The sequence below is a fragment of the Athene noctua genome, chromosome 17 (genome assembly GCF_965140245.1).
Source record: "Athene noctua chromosome 17, bAthNoc1.hap1.1, whole genome shotgun sequence".
NCBI classification, from domain to species: domain Eukaryota; kingdom Metazoa; phylum Chordata; class Aves; order Strigiformes; family Strigidae; genus Athene; species Athene noctua.
Genome location: NC_134053.1, coordinates 15314041 through 15332488, shown reverse-complemented (window position 1 = coordinate 15332488; position 18448 = coordinate 15314041). Strand labels below are relative to the sequence as shown.

General features: G+C 66.3%; 2 protein-coding genes across 3 annotated transcripts; both read left to right on the top strand.

Moving 5' to 3' along the window:
* The first annotated feature begins 848 nt into the window (after positions 1–848).
* On the top strand, positions 849–11738 carry TBC1D10A (TBC1 domain family member 10A). 2 transcript variants are annotated; one of them, XM_074921325.1, is made up of 10 exons: positions 849–1110; positions 2460–2471; positions 4382–4481; positions 7469–7576; positions 7872–7978; positions 8668–8782; positions 9058–9123; positions 9466–9655; positions 9987–10141; positions 10328–11738. In XM_074921325.1, exons 1-10 carry the CDS (start codon positions 905–907, stop codon positions 10718–10720), a joined length of 1452 nt encoding a protein of 483 aa, XP_074777426.1. In that variant the 5' UTR covers positions 849–904; the 3' UTR covers positions 10721–11738. The 2 variants fall into 2 exon arrangements, with proteins under 2 accessions (XP_074777426.1, XP_074777425.1); XM_074921324.1 differs by lacking the exon at positions 2460–2471.
* A 985-nt stretch (positions 11739–12723) lies between these two features.
* CASTOR1 (cytosolic arginine sensor for mTORC1 subunit 1) lies at positions 12724–17786 on the top strand. The gene is made up of 9 exons (XM_074921103.1): positions 12724–12869; positions 13004–13074; positions 15493–15686; positions 15848–15980; positions 16204–16327; positions 16970–17083; positions 17165–17247; positions 17403–17497; positions 17580–17786. Exons 1-9 carry the CDS (start codon positions 12757–12759, stop codon positions 17643–17645), a joined length of 993 nt encoding a protein of 330 aa, XP_074777204.1. The 5' UTR covers positions 12724–12756; the 3' UTR covers positions 17646–17786.
* Positions 17787–18448: the final 662 nt, after the last annotated feature.

Genomic DNA, 18448 nt, shown 5'->3' with positions numbered 1-18448 from the left:
ACAAAACAACTGTTATCGGAGCCTTCCACTTCAGTGGGGAGGACCTGCAGGGCTCAGGCTGCCAGAAAAATCTGGAAGTAGGTTGAGTTGTTGCTGAATTTAATGAGCTTGGTTCCCTCGGTCCTTTGGCAATTCACCCAGCATGTTACCCACTTTGAGACGGGTCTTGGCTCTAATAAAAGCCCAGTTCTCTGCTGTTCAAAGGAGAAAAGTGAGTGCTGGGCTCCCAGCTGTGGGTGGATGGAGCTTAGTACCTCCCATCCTGCGGAGCTGCCCGGGGAGGGCTTCACCAGGGGCAGGTCCGGCTGGGTCCCAGACCCAGCGCTGATAGCGATGATTTTGCGCTGTATTTTGAGAAGAGGCAGGCCCCTTTTGCCTGTCTGGGCTGAAGGGGACGAGGCTGCTGGTGGAGGGGGGATGTCGGGGTGAAGCAGTGGTGGTCTGGCTGCAGGACCCCCGGGGCTGGGGGCAGGTTGCGGCTCCGGTGCACTTATAAAGGGAATAACGTCCGTGCCTCTGGCTTCAAATCAGCCCCGACTGGAGCGCGGCCGGCCCAAAGGCGAAGGGGATCCTTTGCGCCCCGTGTCCTAGTACGGGCCCAGTCCAGCCCTCCCGCAGGCCCAGTGCCGGCCCAGCCCGGCCCCGGTACGGCACCGGCCCCAGCGCTGCCCCACGGCCAGTCCTAGCCCCGCCCCCAGAGGGCAAGCGCTGACGGACAGCTCTCTCCCGGTCGCTCGGCCAATCCCTTCCGGGGGCGGGCGCTCCCCGTCGCCGTCCGTGCGGCTGGTTGGCGGGCTGGTCCGCTCCCGCCCAATGACGGCGAGGGGGCGTGGCGCGGGGGGCGTGGCCGCCGCCGTGGCCGCGGCATGGAGGAGCGGCCGCGCCGCCGCTGAGCCGCGCCGCCATGGCCAAGAGCCGCGGGGGCGGCGGGCCCGGCTCGCCCGGCGGCCGCCACCACAGCCTGGCCGGGACCCGCGAGAGCCTGGCCGAGCCTGGCGGCGACGAGCTCAGCTCCCTCGGCTCCGACTCCGAGGTGAACGGCGGCGGCCCCGAGGAGCGGCGCGTCGACAAGTTCGGCTTCATCGTGGGCAGCCGCAGCGCCGAGGGGCCGTGAGTGGGGCCGGGGCCGGCGGGGGGGCGCCGCGCGTCTTGGGGCGCCGAGGGCCCCGGGGAACCGCCCTGGGCCCGGCTGAGGCCGCCGCCCGCCGGCCCCTCAGCCCCCGCAGGGCCGGGCCGCGGGGCCTCGGCCGCTGGGCCGGGCCGGTAACGGCTCTTCCCGCCCCGGGGGCGGGTTGTCTCCCACCGCCCCCAGCTCCGGTCCTTCGGGGCCGGTCCCCGGCGCCCCGCCGGCAGCTTGGCCCCACTGTGGCCCGCGCCCCGGAAGAGCGGCACCTCCGGGGCGGGCTGCGGGTGACAGGGGCGCGGGTGAGCGCTCACGCCTCTGCTCCGAGGCCGCCTTGGCTCCGTGCGGCCGCCCGGGCGCCGGTGCCGCAGCGTGGGGCGGCCGGCTGCTCTGTGCCCCCCGCCCGCCGGGCAGCGTTTCTCTGAGGTGTTTAAGCTCCCCCGGGGGAGCGGGGCAGGAGCTCCGCCGGGCCCCGGCCTTCGGTTGCCACCCCCGTCCCCAGGGACCCGGTGCGTGCCCGCGGCGGCGGCCTCCGCAGCCGGGATGTGAGCGAGAGCCCTGGAAGCTGTTCCAGCTTCTCCCCGTCCCTCCTGCCTCGATGAGGGAGGGGGGAAAGGCTGGAGAGCGGCGTCCGCCCCGGGCGCGGGAGGGATCGCAGGGAGCTGCCAGCAGCGCTGAGGCCTCCTCGCCGAGGTCAGTGTCTGGTTACCTCCAGGCCTCTTCTGCTCCAAGCGCTGGATTCCGGCGTACTTTTGGCCGCCGTCAAATGGGGGAGGCCGGGCCGTTGTTCGGCATCCTGCCGCGGAAACCGGTATCGGTAGCCACCGGCCAAGGCGCCGTGGCAAGGAGGCGCTGGCCGGCCTCCATCTGCGGAGGAAGCCCTCGGAGGAAGCGGGGCAGCCGAAAAAATCAGCCCGTGACAGGGCCCCGGGGCGGTGCCGGCACCCAGGAATGTGCTCCGAGCTGGTTCGGCAGCGTGGCTGGTGTTTGCCTTCCTGGCCGTGGCTTTGCAGTAACGCCCGGAGAAGCGGGGGCTTGCAGCGGGACGGCGGGTGGCAACCCCCTCCTCTCCAGATGGGACATTGCTCCCCTGAGGTTTGCCTACCTGCGTGCTCTGGTGTCAGTTGGGCCCCGTGCCTCAGTTTCCCCACCTACGAGGAGCAAAGCGTTCGCCTCTCGTAAGCCTGCGGGTGTCGCTTGGCCGGTGTGCGGGGAGAGGAGGCAGCAGAGGTTTGGCTGCTGGTCCTGGGCAAGGTGCATCTCTCTGGGTGATAAACCTTGTCCCTGCCCTCTGGGCTCACAGCACCGTAGGAGTGTGCTGGCCTCTCCTGCCCAGGGTGCTGCACCCGTCCCGGCCACACACTGCATTTTGGGGACATTTTGGCTGTCCTGGCTGCCTGTCCCTGGGTGCTTGGGGTGGACGTCCCTGTCCCTGGGGTTCAGCAGGCAGCAGCTCCCCTGCCCAAAGCTCAGAGTGCTGGAGGCGAGTGGCTGCTCCTGGGGGTGCCAACAGTGTGGTGGCTGCAGTCGCTGGGGTCAGAGCCTTCCTCCCATGCCCTGCAGATACGTTGGGGCCAAATCCTGCCCTTCTCTGGGGCTTTTATCTGTTCTCTGTCTGCCTGGGAGTGGATAAACAGGAGTGCATTGCCTGCCTCCATGGCTGTTGTCCCTCTAGCTGGAACGGTTTTGGGGAAGTGCAGGGAGGGCAAATAGTGTCCCAGCATCTGTGGAGGGTTTGGGGATACTGGGAAGGGCTGAGCTGTGGGGTTGTCACCCACACTGGGTGTGGAGGATTGCCTTCCCTGCATAGGGTATCACCACCTCCCTCTTGCGGTGCTGCCACCCCATCCTCCCCTCCTTGGCCATCTGAAATGTCTCCAGTCCTTGCTCTGTGCCCGCTGCCAAGCAGCCATCAGCTGGTAACAGCTTCCAGTCTGGGCTGGCCAGGCTCCAGCAGGCCCGCAGCCAGCTCTTGTATCCAGCGTCCAGCGCTCCCGAGCTTCCCACGCCTCAGAGAACCCCAGCTCCTCCGGCAGCCCAGGCTCCCCGGCTCGGGGCCAGTGCACTCTCCATCCCCGTGCCGGCCTGCGCTGCTGGCCAGGGAGCTGCTGGCCATGCCCAGCCCGTGCTGGGGAGGGTGGGGTGGCTGCCCTGAGCAACGTGGATCCCTTCAGAGCGGGTTTGCTCTCTGAAACAATCCCGCTTGGCCCCATCTGACCCGCTGCGGTGGGTGGGACCCGGCAGGGAAGGGCTGGGCAGGGAGCAGGGCAGTGCTGCCAGCTGGATGCGGCCCTGGGCTCTTTGTGCCGCTCACTTTCCGGCTCCTAATGCAGAGAGGTCCGGGATGAGGCAGGGCCTGTGTGTGCTGAAGTAGGGCTGGGTGCTTGCACCTCCCTGGAAGATGCTCGGGGCCTCAGAAAGAATCTGGCCCCTCCTGAGATTGGCGTGGCCACAGGGCAGTGTGGAGCCGAACCCAGGAAGGCATTGAGTCTGGGTGAAGCTGGCCCTTCTTCACTGATGGCTTGAAGGATGTCCGTGCCCAGGGCCTGGCCGAGCTGTTTGTCCCCTGTCACCTTGCAGAGGGTGCATGGCGGGGGGTGTTCAAGGCCACAGTGATGGCTTCCCCCTTGCCAGCTTTGATGTCGTGGCAGCATCCCTGCCTGCCTCAGCAGGGTTAAATCGGATTCCCCGGCTAGGCTGGGCCGTTGCTGGAAAACACTCCCCTCCCTCCCTCCTGGGGGACCCTCGGCCCGGGCTCGGTGCCAGGCCTGGAGCAGTGCCAAGCTTTCAGGGCGCAAGCATGGCTGGGGCCGTGCAGATGACATGATGCTTATGGCCCCGGCTTTCTCCGGCTGCAGTCAGCCTCTGCGGGGGGGACCAGACCTTGCTCAGCTCAGCTAATGGCTCTGGCTGCGCTCCCCAGTTCCTCACCTTCCTGGTGTGCCCTTCTCTCTGGGCACAGGTCCCCAGGGATGCTCAGACACATGGTGGGTGCAGTGCAGGCTGCTCCTGAGAGATTTTGAACTTGTGGGGAGTTGGGGCTGTGCTGGCCTGGTGATTTCACGGGTGGTGAGCGCTTCCGGCAGCGTCGAGCAGCTGCTGAAACACCGGCACTCTCAAGCGTGTCCCAGCCGGGCTCTGCACCTGCAGAGGGGGCTGTGGGGGGCACCCAGGGTGCTGGAGAGGACAGGGAGGGGACTCTGCGCTGCAGGGAGAGCTCAGCACTACACTGACCGGCCTCTTCTTCCCGTCCCGCAGGCTGGAGGAGGTGCCCTTGGAGGTGCTGCGCCAGCGGGAGTCCAAATGGCTGGATATGCTCAACAACTGGGACAAGTGGATGGCCAAAAAACACAAGAAGGTAAGTGACAGTCTTGTCCCCTGGGGCTGCCCCCAGACAGCTGTGCAGGCGAGAGGAGGCAGCAGGGAGGAACAGCCGGGTGCAGCCGTGTCCCCTTGAGGCTTTGGGGCAGCCTGTGTGTCACTAGGTCCCCCCAGACAGACTTGGTTGCCTTTGGTTGATGCTGTTGTCTTGACTGGGCTGCTCCCTCCCCGTGACGTTTCTCATGGTGGGAGGGAAGCTGGAGCCTGGGAGGGCTGAGCCTGTGGTCCGGAGCCAGCCTGCTCCTGCCCCCATCTGCTCCCCACTGAGCTGGAGCCTTCCTAGGGCTTCTTTGGCTGCCTGCAGGCAGCCATGGGAATTGTTCGGTCATGGAAACTTCTGTTCTGAGCATCTTGTAGACCAAAAAAAGCTCTGAGTAGGAAATGTTTGAGCCTGATGTGCGTGACGCCGGTCTGCAAGCCGGGGTCCCCAGGAGGCTCGTGGTGGTGTGTGCTGGGTGGCTTTGTGGCTCGGTCTGTTGGTACTCCCCGACCTCTTGAGCCTGTGAACAAGGCGGGGATGGGATGCAGCAAGTCCTGGGATGCTGCTGTGTGTCTGCTGGAAGCGGTGAGGCTGCTGGCATGGGCCAGCGGTGCCTGAGAGTGGCCAAAGGGCGGCCTCCTCCTCCTCCTTCTCCTCCTCCTCCTCCTCCTCCTCCTCCTCCCTCCTCCTCCTCGATACTGGCAGAGCCTCCTGGCACCACTCTGTGTGCTGTGCTCCCAGAGCGCCGTCCCCTCTCGATGCCTGGTGAACGACGCGGGAATCCCTCATCTGTTTCTTGGCCACTCACAAAGAATCTGGGAGAGCTTTTCGGGACATGGCAGGCGGGCGCTTTGTTCTGTGGGCAGTTTCCGCTGCTCCCCGGCCATGCCACAGCGTGGTCTCCGGGCTCGGGTGAATGCTCTGGCAGCCGCATGTCTGGCAGAAGAGCTCCCTTGTGCTTGGGCTGAGCTCCTGGGGGTCTCTGTGGGGCTGATGTGCTGTACAGTCTGTCCTGCAGCAAAAATCCATGCCCAGAGCCTCTGAGGTCTGCTCTGGAGAGCTGCTCCATGCCTGGAGCCCTGGGGCTGCTCAGGGAAGGGTGCCAGGCCTGGCCTTGGATGCTGTCGACCGTCCGGCAGGAGCCTGGCTGCTTTGGTACGGGGCCACGCCACGTGGCTTGGGCCCTGCTCCTTTGGAGGAGCTCCCTGTGCCTCTGAAAAACCCCGGTACTTTTCTGGCTGCCTCACTGGGGTTGGCTGATGGCCCGGGGATCTCTTGGGCCAGCTCCTGCCGGGCTCACTCACACCTGCATCACTACAGCATCCCGAAACGCTTCCTCCTCGCCTGCCTGGCCCGTATCCCAGCAGAGCTGTGACCCCACGTCCTTCGTGGTGCTGAGCTGTGCCAGTGCTGTGTGCCAGTCCTTGCCCTTTCCACTCAGACTGAAGGAGGGCAGATGTGTGGGGAGCTCCCACCGCACTCTGGGGATGGGCAGCACTCCTCAGCCCAGATGTGCTCCTGGTCCCCTGGAAGGGCGCAGGGGGATCCTGGGGGCCGGCTACCTCCAGTGCAGGGGCAATGGCAGGACCCGGTATGGAGCCAAGGGGATGAGATGCTCAGCTGCTTGGCCCTGGCTGCCTTGAGCCTGGCCAGCTGGAGGGGCTGCTGAACCCAGCAAAGCAGCTTCCTTCCTGGCAGTTTAGCCAGCAGGAAGGGGAGCCGGCTCAAAACGGGAGCCGTCCGCAGCGGCAGAGCTGCCCGCAGCCGCCCTGGGCATCGCCCGCCGCGTTTCCTGCAAGCACAAAGGCGCTGTGGGGCTCCGGACTGCCTGGGTAAACAAGCAGCGCTGCAGCAAGGGAGCAGCAAACCCTCCCGGGGATGGGGCATTACCACCATGCTGGGCTGCTTGGAAGCACAGCCGCCTGCTCCTGAGCCACACCAGCAAACGGGGAAAAGGAGCTCTAGGTAGGCAGGAGAGGCTTCAGGAGCTGTTGGCTGTGGCTCACAGAGCCCTGGCATGTCTCTGGCACTTGGCATGTGCCACCTGAGTCCCCACTCAGGGATTTATGCTGGGTAACTGTGCTGACAGCACTGGTCTCATGGGCCCCATCTTGCTGCACGTCCTGGCCAAGGACCGTGAGGAGATGGTGCTGCTGCTTCCCTCAGAGTTGGAGTGGAATGTGTGGGGCGCTCTGGTTTTAGTCCCTGCTGGGGTGCTGGCAGTGGCAGGGTTAAGCTGGCTTGACTTCCCACCGTGGGGTAGGTACCAACACTGCCTCGACTGGACTTTGGTCCTGGCTGGTGGCCTGTGCCAAAGAAACCAGGGGCCAACTGGGCACGGAGCTGGCCTTGAGAGCCAGCCATGCGTGGAGCTGGGCCCAGGCCTGCCCAGGGCAAACAGGCAGAAAGGCTGAGGTGCTTGGCAGGGTCCATCTTCCTGCTCTCCATGGCCCCCTGGGTGAGCAGGAGGGCTGGGCTGGGGGTGCAGAGCCCTGTGTCCCCAGTGCTTCCCATGGGCCATGCTGGGGTGAGGAGGGAGCCACCTGTTCCCCACCTTGGCTCCAGCGTTTGCTTTTCCAGTTCCCAGCAGGATCCTGCTTTGAGGCAGAGCTGGGCTTGTTTGGAGCTGTTTGCAAGCCACAAAGCCTCGTCCGGGCTCCTGGCAGCCGCCGCAGCTCCCTCGTGCTGGTGCAGCGCCGGCTGCCGTCCGAGCTGGCGTGTTAGTGCGATGCTGGGGAGAAGGGGGTGAGCAGGATCTCTGACTGCAGGTCTCCATGGTCTGTACAATGCCAGGCGCCGTCCTGAGACATGTGGCTGGGCACCCTGTCCCCAGGGCTGTGGGGACACATCCCCTTGCACAGCGAGGCAGCAGGGGACCAGCCTGCAGCTGCAGTGCTGGGCCTGGCTCCTGTCTTGCCCCGGGGGCCTCTCTGCTCCCCACTGCTCCCTGATTTTTCTCCTGACTGCTGTGTCTCTCCCCACAGATCCGGCTGCGGTGCCAGAAGGGGATCCCGCCCTCGCTGCGGGGCCGTGCCTGGCAGTACCTCTCCGGGAGCAAGGTCAAGTTGGAGCAGAACGTTGGCAAGTTTGATGTGAGTGCTGCCGGGGACCTTCCTGCACTGCTGGGGAGGGTGTGCTGGTGGAGGGGGGCAGTGCTGGGATGGCTGCTGCTCCCTCCAGGGCTGGGGTGTCTGTTGGGGTCCCAGATGCTGCTTGTTCCTGCTGGGGGTGGGGCAAGAGGGCTACTAGCATCCCAGCCAGAGTGGGCTGACCTCTGACCTGATGGGGTTCATGTTTGGGGCAGAGCCAGGTTGGGACCATGTACCGTAGTGGGGCTGGCACAGTGCTGCTGTGGGGTGTTGCTCACCTCAACCCTCTCCTCCCCAGGAGCTGGATCTCCTCCCAGGCGACCCGAAATGGCTGGATGTGATCGAGCGGGATCTCCATCGGCAGTTTCCATTCCACGAGATGTTTGTCTCACGTGGAGGCCACGGGTGAGTGGGAGCTACTGTGCGTCTAGTCCTCGGCAGCTGCTGGGCTGGACCAGCACTGTGGGGTGGGCACTGTCTATCCCACTTCACAGAGCTGTGGTGTGCCCCTGCAGTCTTTACACCCCCTGGCTCACAGGGTGTCCAGGCATGGGTTGAAAACAGGATGGCTCTCCCAGGAGATCAGTACATGGGTCAGCCCTCAGCACCAGCTCTGACACCCAGCAGGGTGGGAATTGCCACGGCAGGAGGGCAGAGGGAGGAGGCAGCTGGCTGTGGTCTCTGTTTCGCCAGGGAAATGCCATTCCCCGTGTGTCAGGGAGCGTCTGCGTTCCTGTGCTTCCAGCTGGGTCCCTTCCCGGCCACAGCTCACCCTGAGCCAGCATCCCTGGCAGATGGTTGTCTCCCTGCCTTGCATCTCAGATCTGGGCAGAATGGGGCCTCTGTGGGCAGAACTTCCCAGAGCAGAGCTGTGATTATCGTGTCCCACAGCCCTGGGTTTGTGTGGAAGAGGGATCCCAGCCAGGGATTGACCCAGGCTCATGGGGGAAGAGTAGTGGCTGGTGGCCAGCCTGTGGTGCTGGATCACCATGCGATGCCCAGTGCTGATTATGCTCACTGGGATCCTTTGGGGGTGCTGCTGGGCCACGTCCATGCCCTCTCTTCACCTCTCCCTCCCCGGGCTGTCTCCGCAGGCAGCAGGACCTGTTTCGGGTGCTGAAGGCGTACACGCTGTACCGCCCGGAGGAGGGCTACTGCCAGGCCCAGGCCCCCATCGCCGCTGTCCTGCTCATGCACATGCCGGCCGAGGTACGAGCACGTGGCCGGGAGGGCAGAGAGACCCGGTGGCCAGAGAGCTGGGCCAGCGGGATGGTGTGGGTCACCTCGGGGCGATGCTGGCGAGCAGGGTGTTCGGCTCGCAGCACCCCTTCACCCCAAAGCTCAGGTGGTGCAGGGAGGTGCCCTTCATCCCAGTCAAGCTCTGCCTCCTCCTGCCCGTTCCTGAGGTCTCTGGGAGCGGGGGGTGCTGCAGGGACGTCCCCCACGGACACCTGGGCACTCACCCGCTGTCCCTTGGCTTGCAGCAAGCGTTCTGGTGCCTGGTGCAGATCTGTGAGAAGTACCTCCCTGGCTACTACAGCGAGAAGCTGGTGAGTGAAGGGCTGGCAGTGCCTTCGGTGGTGCTAGGGATCTGAGATGTCTCCAGGCCGAAAGCTCCCCCAGCTCCTCACCCCGGAGAGAAAAGGGAGCTTGGGGAGACCCTGAGTGCTCCCACAGTCTCCATGTTGTGCAGTTGTCCCCAGGAGCATCCTGCAGTCAGGGATGGGGGGCTCAGCGTAGCTTTGCTGCTGGTGTCTGTGGGCACAGCTCTGCTCCCATAGCCAGGCCTGGGTCTGGGTCTAGCTCCTCGGCTGGGACTGGGCACTGGGGAGCTGATCCCAGGGCTGGGCTGGGGCTAAGGGGCTCCCTGGGGCTCGATGCCCTCCCTGCAGGAGGCCATTCAGCTGGACGGGCAGATCCTCTTCTCACTGCTGCACAAGGTCTCGCCCGTGGCCTACAAGCACCTGAGCAAGCAGAAGATCGATCCCATCCTCTACATGACGGAGTGGTTCATGTGCGCCTTCTCCCGCACGCTGCCCTGGAGCTCCGTCCTGCGCGTCTGGGACATGTTCTTCTGTGAAGGTAGAAGCTCCCCACCATCCTCATCCTCCTCCTGGCATGTGGACAGCACTTGGGGCAGCAGCAGGAGTGCTGCCATGGCTGCTCGCCTGTGCCTGGCACATGGGACCTGTTGTAGGACCCGTTGTAGGGCAGGTTTGGGGCAGCCATGTGCCTGGGGTGGAGACTGGGCTCTTTTCCTGGGAGTTAGGGGGATGTGGATCCCAAACGCACCCTCGTGTGTGTCCTGACTGCTAGTGGGACTGGGACCTGGTGCCTCACAGCATCTGAGGGACATAGTGGCAGTGTCACCCTGTCCCACTGGGCGCTCGCTGCCTCACTTCTTCCCTTGCAGGGGTGAAGATCATCTTCCGGGTGGGCCTTGTGCTGCTCAAACACACTCTGGGCTCCTCGGACAAGCTCAAATCCTGCCAGGGCCAGTACGAGACCATGGAGAGGCTGAGGGCCCTCAGCCCCAAGATCATGCAGGAGACCTTCCTGGTGCAGGAGGTAAGGTGGGGAGAGTCTGGGAGACCAGTGCTGCCCAGTTGGCTCCACTGGTGGGCTGGGCTGCCCCTGGCTGGGCAGAGCTGGCGTGGCATTGGGGGCAGTGGCCAAAAGGCTCAGATTTGGGGTTGTTTCTGCCCTGTGGGGTGTCCCACACCCTGCCCTGACGGCATGAGTCTGTCCCTGCAGGTCATCGAGCTGCCGGTAACGGAGCGTCAGATCGAGCGGGAGCACCTGATCCAGCTGAAGAAGTGGCGGGAGATGCACGGGGAACTGCAGTGCAAGTCCCCCCCGCGCCTGCACGGGGCCAAGGCCATCAGTGAGGCCGAGCCCCCCACCCGCAAAGCGCTGGAGCCCGTCCCCTCCATCATTGTTCCCCCTGGGCCCGCTCCCGTGCCCAAGGCCCGCAAGAGCAAGGAGAAGAGCCGAGAAAAGGGCCCGGCCAGCCCTGCCAATGGCCCCGGGGCTGAGGGTAATGGGGCGCCCGGCTCGGCCCGGGAGCTGCTGCACCCCCAAGTCTCCCCCCACCACCAGTCCAAGGAGAGCCTGAGCTCCCGGGAGAGCGAGGACACATATTTGTAGGGCCGGCGCGGCGCTGGGTCTGCACCCCGGGCAGCCGGGCTCAGCTGGGCTGCGCACGGACCCGGGCTCAAGGACACTGGCGGGGGCTATGCGGGGACCGGTCGCGCCTGGCACTGGGGGCTCTGAGCTAGAGGGGTGGGGACAGGCAGGCTGGCATGGCTTTGCAGGGACACCCCTCTCCCCGTGTGCGGGGATGTTCGCTCAGGGGGTGCTCGGAGCCAGGGGGACATTCCTGGGAGCTTGGCCAGGTCTGGTGACCGAAGGAGACACCTCCAGTCTGTGCTGGGTGCCCACCCCGGCAGGGTGCTGGCACCATGAGCGGTGGGAGCCCTGGCAGGGGGTGGCTGAGCCACCTGAGCTCCCTCCCGACGGCTGGGGGGGCTGGGCTGCCCCCTTGGGCCCTTGTCCCTGTCCCAGAGCCCCTTGACCCGCTGCCCCCAGGGTCCCTCCTGCAGCCCCCACCCTCCTGCCCACCCTGTGCCAGCTGGGCAGACCCAGTTCCTGAGCACTCGTGCCTGGCGCAGGGGGGCTGGGGGTACGTGAGGAGCCAGGGGGACCCCTTGCCCCCCTCCTCTTTATCTAGTGAGGATATATCAAGCTGTAGCCCTATATGTAGTACCAAATTTACCTACTCACTGAGCCTATTTATTATTCCTCCATGGCAGTAACCGTTGCAGGACAGGGACCGGGGTTGTGAGCTGCAGGCAGGATGTGCTGGAGGCAGTGGGATTTGATGCCTGACTGTGGGGCTAAAGCCCCCCCCCCCCCCCCCCCCCCCCCGGCCCTATCTCCGGGCTCCCCATGGCTTGGGGGGAGCGTTCACCCTGCTCGGGTTTTCCCCACCCCTGCGGCCCGGTGGAGGTGAGATGGGATGGGTGAGCGGCCGGGTGCTCCTCCGTTGTGGGGTCCCCTCTCTTCCCCTCTGCCCTCCCCAAGGGCCGGGGGTGGCTTTGTAAAATAAAGCAGGGAAAAATGGTTTTGTACAAAGGGGTAAAATAAAGCAGGATTGTGTAAAGGCGCACCGCCTGCGGCTCCTGCTGTCTTCCCTTTGCCCTCCTTTGCTGCGGGCTAAAAAGGGGGGCACGGGATGAGGGGTGCCACCTCCCACCCTGTGCTGAATCAGTGCCAGCTTTGGGGGAGTGCCCTGGGCAGCACCCCCTCTCCTCTTGGGGCTGCAGCCCTGTGGGTCAGGTGCTGGGGAGAGACCTGCTGCCATCACCCTCTGTCACTGCCCCGCCAGAGCCACCCCGAGTGGCCAAGCCCCGGCTCGGCCTTGCCGTCTCACCCAGCCCTGGGGTGCCCCTGTTTGAAGTGCAAATGGGAGGATGCTGAGACCTGCCGCAACTTGTGACAGCAGCCACAAGTGGCTGCCAGGCCCTGGGGGGGTTCCTCGGGGGGGGCTGCCCCGGGGTGAGCACCAGCACCCAGACCTGTCCCCTCTCCCACCATCACCACTCCTGGGACCGAACGGAGCCAGGAGACCCCTAATTCATCCTGTGACACCCCAGAGCTCAGCTTTCCACCCACAAAACGGTGCCCCCCTCCCTGTGCTTCCCGCAGGCAGGAATTCTGCCCAAACCTCCATTCCTGCCTCCTAAAGCCCCTTGTCCCGGGAGGGTGTGGGGTGGCCGCAGGGCACGTTGCTGGGGCTCCCCCCGGCCCCTGCAAACTGTCTTTGGGGCCGCTGCCCCGGTTTCGGTCAATCCCCCCACTGGGGCTCCCCCCTGCCCCGAGCCGGTGGATTTGGGGGCCGGGGCTGAGCGCGGAGGAGCCGGGTGGGTGCTGGGTACGGCGGGGTCGGCATCTGGGCTCCCAGCGGGTGCTGGCGGGGGGCTGTGGGGGGGTGCTGGGTCCGGCTGGGCCCCCCGGGACGGGCCCCCCGGGGCTCCGGACTGACTCTGCTCCGCGGGCGGCGGGGCCGGTGGCCGGGGCGGGGCGGGCGGTCGCCCCTCCCGCGGCGCGGGGCGGGCCGGGGCGGGCCGGGGCCGCGCTTATAGCGGCGGCGGCGGCGGCGGGGCCGGTGCGGCGCGGCCGCCATGGACCTGCACATCCTGGAGCACCGGGTGCGGGTGCTGAGCCTGGCCCGCCGCGGGCTCTGGCTCTACACCCACCCGCTGCTCAAGCTGCTCTTCCTGCCCCAGCGCTGCAGGTACCGGCCTTCCTCCCCCTCCTCCCCCTCCTCCGGTGAGCCCGGCACCGCTCCAGCTCACCCCCAGCCCCGGCCCGGTGCCCGGCCCCGGAGGACGGCGGTGTTGGGGTCAGCAGCGACTATTTCTTCTTCAGGTGCAAGTTCTTCAGCCTGACGGAGACCCCCGAAGACTACACCATCATGCTGGACGAGGAGGGCTTCAAAGGTACCGTGCGGTGGCTTTCGCGGCCACCCCGTCCCTCTCAGGGTGGGCTGGCACCGCGGACACGAGTTGTGCACGTTCTCAGCCCGCCCGAGCGCAGCGATGCCCTGGGTCTGGGCGGCAGGGAGCGAGCCCTGGCTTGTAGCGAGGTGCGTGCCCATCCCTGGGGCTCCTGGCCACGGAGCTCCCACCCTCTCAGCGCCTGCGCTGGGGATGTACCGGCTTGCCCGGCCGAGGTTCTCCCAGCGTGGCTGCCTTCGCCCTAATAACCCCCTCGCAGGCAGAGCTGCCTCCCCACGGGCCTGCGGGACCAGGCTGTGAAGCGTGGGCACGGTCCGAGGGGATCCTGGCACCAGCTGAAAGCCTGGCTGCTCCAGGCAGGGGGCAGGGACCGCCAGGGATGCCCGCGGGCAGCGCTCCGGGCTCCCTGCCCGCACAGGGTGCTGCTGCCAGACCTTCTGCCATCGTTCCCTTGGCCGCTTTCATCTCTTCCCCTGCCCGGCGAGGCCCGCGGCCGGCCGGCACTTCGGCAGAGCAGGGCTGATTCTGCGCCCGCGCCGGGCTGGCGGGGCTGAGCCCTGCCTCGGGGTGCTGCCTGGCAGCAGGGGCCAGGGTTTGGGGTGTCCTGGGGCGGGGGGTTGAGCCCTTCCAGGCTGGTCCCCCTCCCTGGGATGTGTCATCTGGTGACCCAGCGTGTGCCTCACCGCTGGTCCTGCCGGGGGTACCGGCCTGACGGGCCGTGCCGGAGGGTCCGGATCCTGTCCTGGCTTCCCACGCCCAAACCTTCCTGCCGAGGCCGCAGGAGCGGCCGCAGTTTATCACCTTGGACGTGCCCCAAGGAACAAGGGTCAGCGCTCCGGCCGCAGGGCGCTTGCCGGGAGATCCAGCTCCCACCTCCCTCCCCGGCCCTCAGCTTGGGGAAGGGGCCGCGGGGCCAGGCTCTGCCCCCCCCAGAGCCAGAGCCGTTCCCCATGTATTGTTTTATTTCGGGGCCTGTGGACAAATATTCCTCAATCCCGAGGGGAGGGCGGGAAGTGCTGAACAATGGTGCTGTGAGCTGGCGGCCCTGCTGCGCAGTGTGTACCCCCCTGGGGCTGGGGGGTTGCCAGCATCCCCCCGCTGTGGGACCGGGGAGGGGGCCCCCCGAGAGTAGAGCTACACCCCCTCTCTTCCCTTGGGGATCTGGATTAAGCCCTGGGGGGGGTGTGGCAGAGGGACAGCGGGGTGTCCCCCACACGCTCACGGCCTCGCCCAGGGCGGTGTTGAAAAGTGATTAAGCGGCGAGCGCTGGGACGGGTCCCCATGTCCCTGTGTGTCCCCCCCCGGCCCTAAAGCTCAGCCCTGGGCCGGAGCCGAGGCCGTTCTAGCGCTTCCTGCGCAGGAACAGGCGCTGGAAACACCCGCCGAGGCCCCCGGATCCGGCCCCGCTCCCGCCCTGCCCTGAGCCGTGGTTTGGGAGCGGGATGCGGAGCCTGTCCTGTGCCGGGGTCCCCCCCCATGGATGCCAGACCCCTCCCTGCAGCGACCTCCCCTCGGCAACTGGTGTGATGAGTTTGCTGTCTCAGCTGGGCCGGGACACCGGGTGCCCACCGAAGGGCTGGCTCTCCAGTGGGTGTTGCCCCCCACCTTTGCTAGATGAGTCCTGGGGCACCCCGGCAGCGCCAGCCGCTCTCCTGAGCGGGAGGGTGGGTGCGGTGGGGGGACAGGAGCGCAGCCCCCATCTCCCCCACCCCCATCCTGGGGCAGGAAGGAACCGGCCAGCATGAGCCCTCCCTGCCAACAAAAGCAGCTTTTTGGGAGGCAGCCCTGGCCCCCAGCCAGCCTGGGTTGGCCCCTCCCCGCTGGGCTGGCACGAGGTGCTGGCACCCCTGGGATGGTGGGGGGGCCTTTCCTTCCCTCGTCCCCTCTGGTGCCCCGTGTCCCCCCAAGCATCCCTGGTGCTGGAAGTTGGGCTGGGGGGCTCTTGGGGAGCAGGGGATGAGCTGGACAGCCCCAGGGCCGTGGCAGTACTGGTTTTGGGGTGCAGCACACCCTGACACCCCCCTCACACCCAGCCCAGGGTGCTGGTGTGGGGAGGAGAGGCACACACCGGGTTTGGGGGGTTATAGCCTCGGCCCCACTCATCCCTGCGGCCGAATTCAGATGCTGTCTCAGCACATGGAGCAGCTGAGCCCTGTCTGGCTCGTATCGCTTGTGGACGGGGCTGGTCTGTGCCCCCAAACCAGTGTCTCCAGCCCCAAGCGTGGGGCTGATCCTGTCCTGGTTCTGCCAGGCCAGCTCATCTCCCGAGGGACGGGGTGACGTGGGGGGCCTCAGCCGGGGCGAGCTCTGCGGCACGGACAGGCCGCGGGGCAGCAGATGCCATTTGGCTGCGTGGAGCCCCAGGAGCCTCGTGCCTCAGTTTCCCCTTGTCCCTCGCAGAGCTGCCACCCTCCGAGTTCATGCAGGTGGCAGATTCGACGTGGCTGGTGCTCAGCGTTGTCTCCAACGGGCGGGCGCCCTCCGGCTGCCAGGCCACCGGTGTCACCAAGATCGCCAGGTCGGTCATCGCGCCGCTGGCCGAGCACCACGTCTCGGTGCTGATGCTCTCCACCTACCAGACTGACTTCATCCTGGTGAGTGCGGGGCGAGGACGGGCACAGGGGTGCTGGTGCTGGGTTCTGCCAGGGTGTTGGCTCCAGCGGAGCTGGGTGGGGACCCTGCTGTCCCTGTCCGGCGGTGGGGGGGCTGTGGGGAGGGGTGGCGGTGCCGGGCCTGAACCTGCACCCCTGGCCAGGTGCGGGAGCGGGACCTGCCGGTGGTGATCCACACGCTGGCGGGGGAGTTCGACATCTACAAGGAGGAGGGCGGCGAGTGCGTCCCTGTCACCTGCGACGATGTGAGCAACGGCTTCCTCAAGCCCAAGCCGGGTGAGTGATGCCAGGTCCCATGTCCCCCAGGGCCACGCTGTCCCCAAGGCTGCCCCATCCCTGCCGAGATGCTCCAGCTCCCACCGGCAGTCCCCGCATCCTTGGGGGGACACCTAGGGTCACCCCTCTGCGCCCTGAGGGATGCCGGGCTGTGACCGCGGTGGCCACGGGGTGGCACTGCGGTACTGTCCCCAAGGCTGACGGTCGGCTCTCCTCCTGCCAGCCGCTAGCCCCACGCTGCACCCCGTGCAGAGCCCCCAGACCCGCTTCTGCGTCCTGACCGTGGCCCCCGACACGCTGCCTGCCATTGCCACCATGCTCATCGACGTCCTCTTCTACTCCCACAGGTGGGTCCTGGGACGGGGACACAGTGGTGGCCCCTCGCATGGTGCCACCTGAACTGAGGTGACATGTCCCTGCCCTAGCTCCCAGTGGCTTTTCAGGCTCTGGGTGTGTTTTGCAAACTGGTTTTGCTCTCCCAAGCATGCTGGGAGGCTGCAGCTATGTGGGTGCTGGGGGTCCCACTGCCACCGTGGGAGATGGGACCCCCGAAGTGGCTGGGGGGACGAGCCCCCCATTGCAGCAAAGCCCAGGGAGGGGAGTTGCAAAAAAGAGAGGAGTGGGTTGCAACAGGCCAGTGGAAATGGTGCTGGGGTGAGGGGATGCTCCTGGCTGGGACCTCCCGTGTCTCCCAGGATGGGGTCGCTTCTGGTGGGACCCTCCTGCTCTGGAGGCACCACGGCATTTTGGGAATCCCCCAAAACCCAGTGTCACCCCTGTCCTGCCTGCGGCTGGCACCCGCTGCCCCCCAGCCCGGCAACTGTGTGAGCTGCAGGTAGCACCCCCTCCTGTCCCCCCTCCTCCCTTACCCTGCAGCTTCCCAACACGGTGCTCTAAGACACCCAGTTCCCCCTCCAAGCCCTTCTCCTCCCAGTTTCGGGGGTAATGACTTCTCCCTGTGGCTCTTTCCCCCCTACCCTGCTCTGCAGCCCCCCGAGGGAGGCTGGCGCCGGCAGCCAGGACCTTGACTCCATCACCTTCTTCGCCTTCTCCCTCATCGAGGGCTACATCTCCATTGTGATGGACGCCGAAACCCAGAAGCGGTAGGTGCCATCCCTGGGGCTCTCTGTCTGTCCCTGGGGCTGGGGGGGGGTGTGTTACACGCCGGTGCCCCCCTCTCTCAGGTTCCCCAGCGACCTGCTGCTGACCAGCTCGACGGGGGAGCTGTGGCGGATGGTGCGGATCGGCGGGCAGCCCCTCGGCTTCGGTGAGTGTGGCTGTGGTGGCCATGTCCCCCCCCCCTCAGCCCGTGCCACCACCACCCATCCTTCCCCTACGCGGGGGGTGCTTTGGGGTGATGCTCTCCCTGCGTGACCCCATGGCTGGGCCACCGCTCACCCCAGGGTCCCTTTCCTTCCCCAGACGAGTGCGGCATCGTGGCGCAGATCGCCGAGCCGCTGGCCGCCGCCGACATATCGGCATATTACATCAGCACCTTCAACTTCGATCATGCCTTGGTGAGCCCCTGCCCCTCCCCGCCGCTGTGGGGGTTCCCCCTTAGGGCTGACACCCCCTCTGTCCCTGTCCCCTCCCCGGCAGGTCCCCGAGGAGGGCATCGCTGAGGTCATCCAGCTGCTGCAGCAGCGCCAGGAGAGCAGCAGATAGCAGCCGGCTGTCCCCTCGCCGGGTGGCCCAGCGCGGTGGCACGGTGGGCTCCCCCCTTCCCCCCCCCATCCCCTATATTTGTTATTTTTTAATTTTAAGGCTTCCCTCAGGTGCAGGGCAGAGCCGGGTGCAGCATCACTCCCTGCCTGCTGGGGACATGGTGGCTTCAGGGATCTGGTGGCCTCGTGGCAGTGGGACAGTGTCCTGTGGGAGGGGGGGGCAGTCCCCACCGTGCCACCCCATGGGCGAGGCCACAGGCCAGCCCTGTGCCACCCTCTGCCTCCAGCCCTGCCTGCGCCGGGCCGGGGTGGGGGGCTCGGGAAGAGAGGGTGTCCCCAGGGACCCACTGGAGGAGGGGACATGGGGGGGGACATGCCAGAGAGCAGTGATGTGCCACCACAGTGCTGGGGTGACAGCCAGGGGTGTAAGAGGGGGTGGGGGGGCAGCTGTGATGCTCTGGGGCACCCCTGGACTGGCCCCATGGGGGGTGAAAGCATCCTTGGAGCTGGGGTTCCCCCTGACACCCCAAAAATCTCCAAGCAGAGGGGTGTGGGGGGGTTGTGGTTTGGCCCCAGCCCTGTGTCTTCTCTGGGGTGGCCCCATGCCCCTCCCTGGGCTGTTGCCTATCATGAGGGGACAACAGTGACCCCCCCAGCTCCCCCCAAGCTGTATTTTCACATAGTTTTTAATAAGTCAATAAAAGTCTTATTATTTTTATTTCCACGTAGCCCTGGGGGTGTGCCCCAGACTGGTGCCACTAGGTAGGATGGGAGGAGCTGGGATGTGACAGGGGGACGTGGCAC